Source organism: Cryptomeria japonica, chromosome 5 (assembly GCF_030272615.1).
Source record: "Cryptomeria japonica chromosome 5, Sugi_1.0, whole genome shotgun sequence".
Classification (NCBI taxonomy): domain Eukaryota; kingdom Viridiplantae; phylum Streptophyta; class Pinopsida; order Cupressales; family Cupressaceae; genus Cryptomeria; species Cryptomeria japonica.
The window spans coordinates 798,251,023-798,261,875 of NC_081409.1; the positions used below are offsets into that span (position 1 = coordinate 798,251,023).

The window sequence follows — 10,853 nt, forward strand, 5'->3', positions numbered from 1 at the left end:
CATCAAAAATTGTAACTCATCACGTGGTTTATATTACATGCAATGAACTTTCTCATTCCCATGATAAAAACCATTATCTCTACGTGCGAAAAACCATTTGAAACTTCATGTCATAGAACATGTATATGTGTCATAATCATTACCGCTCATCATTAGATCATAAACCAATGCAACCGGTTCACCAAACTTCATCGGTTAGGGTTTAGCATATCAATAGGTAGGTTTTACTGGATCATCTCTCCATTTCATATAAATAACGATTTCCTCGACAAATTCACCTACCGATTGCAGTTCCTTTCACTAGCTCTTCCTATCAGTTAGAAAACAACATTATAACAACATTATTACCAGTTAATTGACATCAATGACAACATAATATTTTATTAATTCAATATTCATGCAAATGCCAACATAGAATTGGCTAATGCAGTGAACAAGTGGACCTTTGTTAAAAGAACATAAGCATAATATATTCATATATTTATATATATGAATTTATATCCTATGTATAGATGTTTATGGGAGCATGTATACGAGCATATTGATCTTGCTTATAATTTAATTAATAAGAATAATAATAATATATTTAAATTAATAATAATAACAAACTATTTTGAAGTGCCAATCTATGACTTAGAGTTGTGAAACCCTAAAACCCTTAAACAGAGCAAATTAGGGTTACCTGACATGATAGGTTGACGAAAAACATGGTCAAGATGAGATGACTTGACTCACTTATGGTTAGGGTTTCCAGATGACATGAGTTCTCTTTCATTTACCTTTGACCCGATGATACAAACTCCTCCATTCTCAGAGGGTGATGAACTCCTGCACACACTTGGAAAGTTTAGACAATTAGTCTGAAATCTTGTCATAACTCTAAAATTTTAAAAATATTATCGACAAAAGTAAAACATCGTAAATGTGATCATGTTAAATATTAAAATACCAATTTAATATTTATGAGTCATCATTTCATTGTACTTAACACGAATACCATCTAGGGCATCAACTCTCAATTTTAATATGAAACACCTAGGGCACGATTAACATCGGATAAATATCACATAAAATAACTAGGGCACAAACAACATGGCATAAGTAGCATAGAAACAACTAGGGCACAAATGGGATGTAACAAAACTGCATCTTTCCAAAAAGTATTAGTCACCTTTAATTCATTTAACATGGCTCTAGTCATTTCTTGGATTGTTTTGTTCTTTCTCTCTACAACTCCATTTTGTTGTGGAGTTCTTGTAGCTGAATACTGTCTACTTATCTCATGTTTTCCACAAAAATATTCAAATTCAATTGAAGTGAATTCTCCTCCTCTATCCAATCTAAGACACTTTCTTTTAAAATTTAATTCATTCTCTACTAAATCTTTTACAGATTTAAACTTATGAAGAACTTTAGGTTTTTCTTTTAATAAGGCAATCCAAGTCATCCTAGAGTAGTCATCAATTAACAACATGAAATACCTTTCTCCTTGCAAGCATTTTGTTCTTGTTGGTCCATAAAGGTCTATAGGTATGAGCTCTAATAATTTTGATGTTGAATGTTCCTTTTTTTTGAAGCTCACTCTTGTTTGTTTCCCAAGTTGGCATTGTTTACAAGTGATGTTTGTGGGTTTTGATATTTTTGGTATATCTTTCACTGCTCCATTATGACTTATTTTGACCAAATTATCAAAATAAGATGGTCCAATCTCTTATGACAACACCAACTCTCATTTTCTTGAACCATGTAACAACTTTCATTATTGATTTATTTTAGAATGTAAAGATTTTTTTATGTTCTGTAAGCATTTTCTATCAAATTTTCATATTTTTTTATTTCACATCTTTTAGGAAGAAATGTCATGGTGTGCCCTTGATCACAAAGATGACTCACAATTAGCAGATTTTGTTTTAGCCCTTAACATAAAGGACATTCTAAGGTTTTGTTTTACCATGATCCAAACTAAGAGTCCCTTTTCCTTTTATCTCTTTCTTTGAATTGTCAGCAAATCTAGTTGTTTCTTCATTTGCTGGTTCAAGAGAGATTTTTTTTTGTTTCCTGTCATGTGTCTTGAACAACTGCTATCAACATACCACCTATCCTTTCTATTTTGTGCATGTAATGTTGTTTGAACAAACATGGATTATTTAATTTCTTTCTTCTCCTCTTTTATTTTCCAAGTCTTGGATGATTCTTCCATTCTTTTCTTAGGATCATTTTATTTCTTACTTTTGTCTTGGAGGCTCATCAAAGATAGTAATGAAAAAATGTGTTGTATGTCCCAAATTGTTGCATTTGTAACACATAATATCATAATTCATTAGAGGGATAGATAAATTATAGTATTTTAGTGAAGCTAGGGATATTCCTTGCATGAATTTTACAACTCATTACTTTGTGACCAAATTTATTACACGAAAAATAATAGCCATTAAAACAATGATGGAGCCTAGTCATGTATGGTTTTATTTTATGAGGGGGACTTATCTAATTGTCCTTGTTTCCTTTTGGTAATGAGTTGGTCTTTTGATGGATTTAATTCTTCTTCTTCTTTATCTCCTCCTTTTTGTTGTCCTTGGTTGAATTTATTAGAGCCTTGATGTAGTTTCTTGATTTTTATTTCTCACACCTTTTGTAGTGGATCCACAATATTAGAACTTGTAGCCTCTTTTGATTGATCCTCAACAAAGACAAGACCAATTTTGATAAGTTTAGATCTTTCTGAGTTGATAAGTTCATCTAATTTTTTGGTGCTTTTATCAAACTCCAAGCATCGATTCAATTGTTCCATTGAGTTCTCCAATTCCTTCCATAAGGAGACAACTTCAAGCTCTAGTTTATCACAATCTAATTCATGTACCTTGAACTAATCTTTCATGAATTCCTCAATCTATTTGGCCTCTTCTAGTTGAGCTTTTAGGTCTTCAATATTTTTTAAAACTTTTCTGGGGATTCAAAAAATTCTTGAATTTGTATCTTGTGTTTTGTGATCCTCTTCTTTAGTTTCTCATTTTGTTTGTATGCATAGTGAAGTTCTTCCTCAAGTTTGACTTCCTCTCCTTCACTACATGGCTCATTTAGATCTTCTTCTTCTTCAATTTTATCATTTACATCTTCCATTGCCATGAAAAGTATGTCTCCTTCATCACTACTCAAAAATTTATCATTGATTTCTTTTGATGAGACATTACCTTTCTTTGAATAAAATTTCTTGTATTTTTGGGAGTTCTCCTTCTTGTTGCACTTGTAATTATTCTTTCCTTTCTTCTTTACATATGTTTCCTTTTCATCTTCGCTACTATCACTATCATTTTGAGAATATTTGGAAGGACAATGTTTGATTTTGCCACAATTGGAACATTTAAAGGGAAACTTTCCTTTATATTTCCCATTTCCTTTCCTAAACTTTCTCATGAAATAGGCTTTTGCTTCATTTGATTCACTACATGAACTCTTGCTTGGTGCATATTTTTTTATTTTTCACCTTTTTGATGCTTTAAAGGATACCTCCTTTTGTGATGATTTATCTCCAATCCTCATTTCGTAAGTAGTAAGGATCCCATGCAACTCATCCTTGGTTAATTGATCTTAATATTTTAAATATTTAATTACTAACACTTTAGAATTGAATCTCAATGTTAACTTATGATATTTCGAATAACTACCTCTTCATGAATGTCTTCACTTATTCCTCAGATTGTATTCACAATTTCATCAACACGAACTAGATAAGAGGCTATGTTTTCATTTTCTTTCAAAATTTCTTCTATGAGATTGTAGCTTTTCCTTTTTTACTTTAACATCTCCTTCATATATGTTATTTAATTTATTTCATGTCTCCTTTTCTGACTTAGAATGCATCACTTTTCTAAATTTAAAATCTGTTAGCCCACATAAGATTGTATCTTTATCTTTTGTGTTGTTTTCACTTTTCTTCTTATCAACTTGATCCGTTGGAGGAGTTGAAGGAGGTGTGTAACCATCCATCACAGATTGGCAAACATCAAAACCAAGAGAATTTAAGTAGGCCTCCATTCTAATGCTCCAAAAGGTGTAGTTTATTCCATCAAATAGTTGTGCCTTATTTAAGGAGAAATCATTTCCTTCTACTCTTGCCATTGGTGCTCTTATGAATCTCCCTTCAAGCAATTAGGCTATAATCAAAGGCACTCGCTCTAATACTCATCAATTGAAGAGCACTCAAATATATTGAGAGGGGTGGGGGTGAATCAGTTTATTAATTAATTTTAATTCATTTTAAAAATCAATTGAATATACTAAAAATACTTTATATATCTTATCCAACACATATGCAAGATTAAGAAATGGGAACACCAAAACACATGGTTTACGTGGAAATTCTAATGGGAAAAACCACAACAATAAATGCTTATATAAATGTATATCTCTTTTACAATGTTTGTAGACACCAACCTACTAGAGACACCAACCCTTAAAATAATTTGTGAGCATCGACCCACTGGAAGCACTAACTCCCGCTTTTGAATGTAGGCACCAACTTCAATTATGAAACACCAGCTCCACAAAAAAATAGGCACCAACCTTAACACAAAAGATTTGTTAAAACTTGTTCTCACAATTCTATCAAAATTTGATCACTATGCTCTTTTAAATCTACAACAAGCTTTAAAAATTATTTACCTTATATATGAAAATTATATCCTCTTGGAATCTATCACAATCTCTTCTCAACCTTCTATCAATTTATTGTTAATAACCTCTTGAATATGCTTCTCCACTAGGTGTGCATTTCTCTCTATTATTCAAAACACAACATATACACTTACACACATACTATCACTTTTAAGTATGATATAAATCAGACCAAAAGAATTTCCTCTTAATATGCAGCCTTTTCCTCTACAATTTTCCACTTTTCCACACACCTCTTACAAAACAATGTATCACATCTCCCCTTTATATCTTTCATATGTCCCTTCGATAAAAGTCACTACTCTTTAATGCAGAAACAACTATTGAATAGTTGTGTCTTCTCTTTGTAAAATGAGATTGTATTTATTGATTAACAAAATATACAATTTACTTAACAAATTCACACTTTATTAATTTTAAACCCAACATAGTCAACATCTTGCTTACTCCAACCTTAAGAGAACCTTTATGGTTATCTTTTAACATAATTGAATGATCACAACTTTTGATGTTGTTAATGTTTTTATGCAAATCATATTACTTTATTTTTTGTCTTTATTCATTTACTTTGTCTTATCCCTATTTTGTCATTTTGTGCTATTTTGTTCTTTCTAGGTTTTTTTTTTTCTTACATAGTTTTCTTTTAATTATTTTGTCTTGTAATCAGATTGTTGTCTGATGCCTAATATAACCAAATTGACTTATATAATATCACAATTCATTGCATTACTATTTCCTTTCTTGTGTTGTAGCTTTATAGTGTATTGTTTATAAAAACCATTAACGACGAGCAATATTTTTAACATAGATTAGATTCCTTTCAGTCCTCAATTTTCTATCTCTCCTTGAATTAAAAATCCACTTTCTTATTAATCTTCGATTTTTCTCTTTAATTGCTATAATGTAATTACAATAACTATTTATTCCTCAACAATATTTGAAGTAAAAGCTAGTCACTATCTTCTATATGTAGATTACTTGCTTCTTGACATCAATGACAATACTTCCAACAATCTCCCCCTTTGTCATTGATGGAAACATCTCAATGATATGATCTTGTTTGTTCAATGCTCCCCTTTACTCCAATTTTTCCCTCTTTGACATCAATGGCAAGGGATCTTTGTAGCTAAGTGACTAATTCCCCCTAAATTCATGATTCTTGTGAAATATTTAGTGAATAGATGAGAGTGAAATTGTACTCCCAATTTCTCCCTTGGATACTCAAAGGTCTCTTTTAGAAGAGGTTTTGTAAAAAGTTTGCAATCTGCTCCTTAGTTGCGACATAATCCAATTTTACTTGTTGCTCAAGTACTTGTTCTATGAGGAAATGATGTTTGATTGGTATATGCTAATAACACTCATATTATCACAAAATATGGAGATGGAATGCCCATATTCAACCTTGATGTCTTTTAAGGTTTGCTTCATCCATAACACCTGTGTACAACAAGCTGCTATTGCAATATACTCAACCGCTGCATTGGATAAGGAAATTGAAGCTTGATTCTTACTCAACCAAGATACAAGTTTGTTACCCAGAAAGAATGCTCCTCCACAAATTATCATGATAATATATAATAAATACAAAAAATGATCATAATTAAACTATTAAGCTACTCTTAGAATGTATAAAAAAATCACTGTCATCAAATTTTCTTTCTATCTTGTAAGTATTATAATATTTGGTAGTGGTAATTTCCAAAATGAGCACAAATTTCACAACATTTGGAAGAGATAGAATGATATTTGTCTGTGTTTCGATTAGAAATTGTACTTGACATATTTCTATTTGAGTTAGGATGAAAATGAAAATTTATAAACTTGTATGTATTTTAAATTATAAAGTATGTATTTGCAAGATTGCATACATTCAAACTATTAAATGTGAAGACAAATACATAATATTTTATTTCAATAGCATAATATTTAGTAAGCATTCTTTACTCATAATAAATTAGATTGACCTATAGACCATGTGCATTTAGATTTTGATTACAATTGTTTGTATTTATATATGAGATCTTAAGTGGTATAGTACATAGTTTTGTGTATTTATGATATGTACTAGATTAAATTATGATTAACAATTTCTTAAATTTTTATTTTTTTTAATATTGAAACAATAATAAAAATATATTTAATTAATAATAAAATATTATAGTCCAAGGGGTTGAGCTTAACCAGTTCTAACCAAACAGGTTCATAGCTCCAGTCAAAAGCTTATTTAGACTATAAGCTTAACCAGTTCTAACCAAACAGATTTATAGCTCCAGTCAAAAGCTTATTTAGACTATGAGCTTAACCAGTTCTAACCAAACAGATTCATAGCTCCAGTCAAAAGCTTATTTAGACTTAGAAAAAAAGAAGAAGAAGAAGAAAAAAAAAAAAAAGAAAAAAAAAAAGAAAAAAGAAGAAGAAGAATTAGAAGAAAAATTAAAAAAAAAAAAAAAAACAAAAAAAAACCTCTTAGTCAAAGTACACCTAAAATATAGAATAAAATAACACGATGCTCAAGATTCTCGTGGAAGAGGGGTATTAAAAAAATACCCCCATGAACGTGATTGGAACTGGAGTGGCTTTTCACCAAAATACAAAAGCCCCACCTTGACCGTGCTTGCAATTGAAGTCGCGTTTCTGTGGGCGTAGGTTTAACCCGAAATATTCGGTGCTTCTTTCCTTGTTATAACACAAGATAAGTTTTTCAATTAGAAAAATGTGAAGAAAACAAATCCAATGCTGTCTGCAGCGTCGGTATGATTCTCGCTGCGTCATAAAAGATGGCGTAAGAGATGATGTCGCCAGAAAATAATGATTATAAATACAGACGTATGAGAATTGATAAAGCATAGATAGCCCTTCCTTGAGTGAACTGAGCTTGTTCAGAACAAAGCCCAGGAGCCATCTTAATGGAGGTGCTCAATTCTGAATCTCCAACTCAGTCTAAATTGGCCCTGGAGAATGTGCTTGGCATGAAGGGCGGAGATGGAGATTCCAGTTATGCCAACAATTCTTTATGTCAGGTACAAAACACCCATTCAATTTCTTTCTTTTCTTTTCTTTTTTTTGTGTTTGTTGGCTAATTCCAGTTTGAAAGACAGTCTTCCTGTTCTTGGCAATTTTTTTCTGGTCAGGTCTATGACTTGTCACTATCTAAGTTTTTTCTTTTCCAGAATAAGTATTCTCCACTGCATTAGATCACGTTTTCATTATTTTTTTCACCTCACTGTTTCTTATACTAAATCTGGAATTGGAAATTTTACTGGTGCAGTTAAAGATGGTTCAAGCTTTGAAACCGATTCTGGAGCGCAGCATTCATGAGAATATGAGATTGGAGTTTAATAGGGGAGGAATATTTAGGATAGCAGATTTCGGGTGTGGAACTGGGCGAAACACACTTGTGGTAGCAGACACCATTGTCAGAGCTCTGCAATGCTCACTTGAGGAACGGGAAATGCCAGAATTCGAGGTTTATTTCACCGACCTTCCCTCAAATGATTTTAATTTGCTGTTTCGAACATTGCCTCCGCCCCAACAAGGCTTTACCGATACAGACAGTAATGGTGTCTGTGATATAAATCCCGTGGCCCCAAGATCTTACTTTGCAGCGGCTGTGTGTGGATCACATTTCAAACGTCTCTTTCCACAGAAAAGCTTGCATTTCTGTCATTCTTCTGCCAGTCTCCACTGGATTTCACAGGTGAGTTATAAAATGATTCTTTCTCCATAGATGGGTACAGAGGAGTGACATGATACGATGTAAATGCAGGTGCCAGAGAGTGTTCAACAGAGGAGGTCTCCTCGTGTGTACGTTTCGAATGATTGCGAGGAGGTAGTGGGGGCTGCGTATCTGCACCAGTTTAACACAGACTTCACAGCATTTCTAAATACCCGAGCAAGAGAGATTGTTGATGGGGGATCCATGTTTATATCTCTGGTGGGTCGTAATGCAGGCACCCAACTAATGGAGGAGCAAGGAATATTAGGAAATATTGCGCGCCACTTAGAATATGCATTTGAGGAACTAGTCAATGAGGTTTATACCTAATGCATTTTCGCTCCCCCCTCTCTATAAGCATGTTTTTCCACACCCTAGGATGAGTTCTAGTTTAGGAAATTTTCAGTATGGTTTTTTGTTTTATAGGTTAGAGTTTTAGTTTTAAATCTAAGTCAGTTTTAAAACAAATAAATGGTTGAAATTATATGTATTGTGGTATAATGTGGATATTTTCATTCGTAGGACATTGTTGAAAGGGAGAAATGGAAATCATTTTATATACCTTGGTTTGGTCCAAGTTTAGAAGAGGTGGAGAGCATTGTGAAGAGAGAGGGATCGTTCGAAATTGGAAATATGAGGGTCTTAGGAGGAGTTCCAATGCATCCAATGACACATTGGAAACAAGGGGAAGAACAAATGTTTGGAATATTTGTAGCAAACCAGTATAGAGCACTATTTGAGAATATTATAGAAGTTCATTTGGGAAGTGAAAGTTTGACTGATGAATTCTTCTTAAGAATAGCTAAAAGAGCTTCTACTCAATTTGAAGAGTATATCCCCAAAGAAATAGAGTTGGTTGTTGCTCTTCTCATTAAAAATGGAGCGCACAATAACTCCCATTAATGAAGAGATTTTGGTGTCCTCAATCTCTTCATTACTTTTATGTAAAATGTAATTAGATTATGCTTATATAGTAAGTGACTATCAAATGACTAATTCATAGCATGCATTTTTTTGGGTATTATATCCCTATATACACTATGTATTATATTTTGCTATTTAAGTAGAGATTTTATTTGTAATGCAATAATTTTTTAAAAGGGGTAAATGTTTTTGATCAAGAGCTATGAATTCGTGAGGTTACAAAAGAGGCACCTCATTCACAACATAAATGCTCAACAACAACAATAATACCTCAATAGTTTTTGAACCTTGATGACAAGAACAACAACACCATAACTTAACCATCACACTATGCCAATATTGACATTGCAATAAATTTAGATTAATATTATTAATTATGTCATTCCAATTAATTTAAATCTATACTATTAATTATATTATCACAAGTAATTTAAATTTATTATGTTAATTATATTATTAATATTTATTTATTGATTCAAATTTACTATTAATATTACAATCAACAATAAAGACCATAGACTTGTCTATCAAAATGCCCCATACCATAAGCTATTAACTACCAAAATCTTTGTAACCACCATATACACCCCACAACCATAACAATATACATACCCGAAATTTGGGATTCCCTAAATCTACATACAATACTACACTATATATTATCATCATATAGTATTAAAAAACTAGGAAGAGCACCACAACTAGGAAGGAACCTATGCCTTACCATGCACCACCACCATCGCCCTTACTTTCATTACACATTCTAAACCACAAGCACTGTGAGTGGCCAATTTCACTTTCGATGAAAGAACATCCCTAGAAATGGAAGCCATCACCTTGTCACCATCCATAGTCTACCTCGCATCCTCATCATTAGAGACTCTTCTGACACCAAATACCTCTACAACCACCCAATACCATAGGTCCAACAATTTCTTGAGAAACAAAGTATTCCTCACCACCACCTCATGCTATTGAAACACCCCCATTTCTTACCCATACACAAAGAGAGGAAATTTCGCCACCTCCTTGCCTTGCTAGTGAATGATAATAATCCTTGGCTAGGGGATTCATCCTCTTGGCTTCCACTTTCTTCAAAAAATCCTTCAATTCTCCTAAATAGTATTTCTTGATTATTTTCCTATATAGAGCACCCACCATTTTCCTTTCCTCTTCAAAACCTAATAGAACTGCAACAAACATGATAGATATGTCTGTGTTAACTCTAGATATTGGTGTTTAGGAACTCAACAACCAAAATTATTTGGACCACATGAATAACCATTCCATGGCTAGAATGAAAACGTGTCTCATCTTTTGATGTACTCACAACATAATTTTTTTTACCATGTCTCCCCCCAAAATCTAGCGATAAACTCAGAGTTGATTGAAACACATGAGTGATTCCTAACATAGTTGTCCTCCTTGTTGTGTTGGCCAATGCAATGAACAACACATCACTAAGATGTCATATGATCTTTGTTGGATTCAACCACCTCCCACAATAGATGCCATACTTGTTTCACTTAACCTCACTATG

General features: G+C 32.6%; 1 protein-coding gene across 1 annotated transcript; it reads left to right on the plus strand.

Moving 5' to 3' along the window:
- The first annotated feature begins 7,550 nt into the window (after positions 1-7,550).
- Positions 7,551-8,802, plus strand: LOC131075539 (indole-3-acetate O-methyltransferase 1-like). Its single transcript, XM_058012384.2, has 3 exons — positions 7,551-7,694; positions 7,943-8,371; positions 8,441-8,802. The coding sequence occupies exons 1-3, from the start codon at positions 7,581-7,583 to the stop codon at positions 8,717-8,719; spliced, it is 822 nt and encodes a 273-aa protein (XP_057868367.2). The 5' UTR covers positions 7,551-7,580; the 3' UTR covers positions 8,720-8,802.
- The last annotated feature ends 2,051 nt before the right edge of the window (positions 8,803-10,853 follow it).

What these genes read in the sequence shown, in the direction of transcription:
- LOC131075539 (XM_058012384.2), top strand. Translation starts at nt 7,581, where the DNA reads ATGGAGGTGCTCAATTCTGAATCTCCAACTCAGTCTAAATTGGCCCTG. An exon ending in CCAACAATTCTTTATGTCAG is followed by an intron (nt 7,695 to 7,942) that starts GTACAAAACACC and finishes TTACTGGTGCAG; the next exon opens with TTAAAGATGGTTCAAGCTTT. An exon ending in GTCTCCACTGGATTTCACAG is followed by an intron (nt 8,372 to 8,440) that starts GTGAGTTATAAA and finishes ATGTAAATGCAG; the next exon opens with GTGCCAGAGAGTGTTCAACA.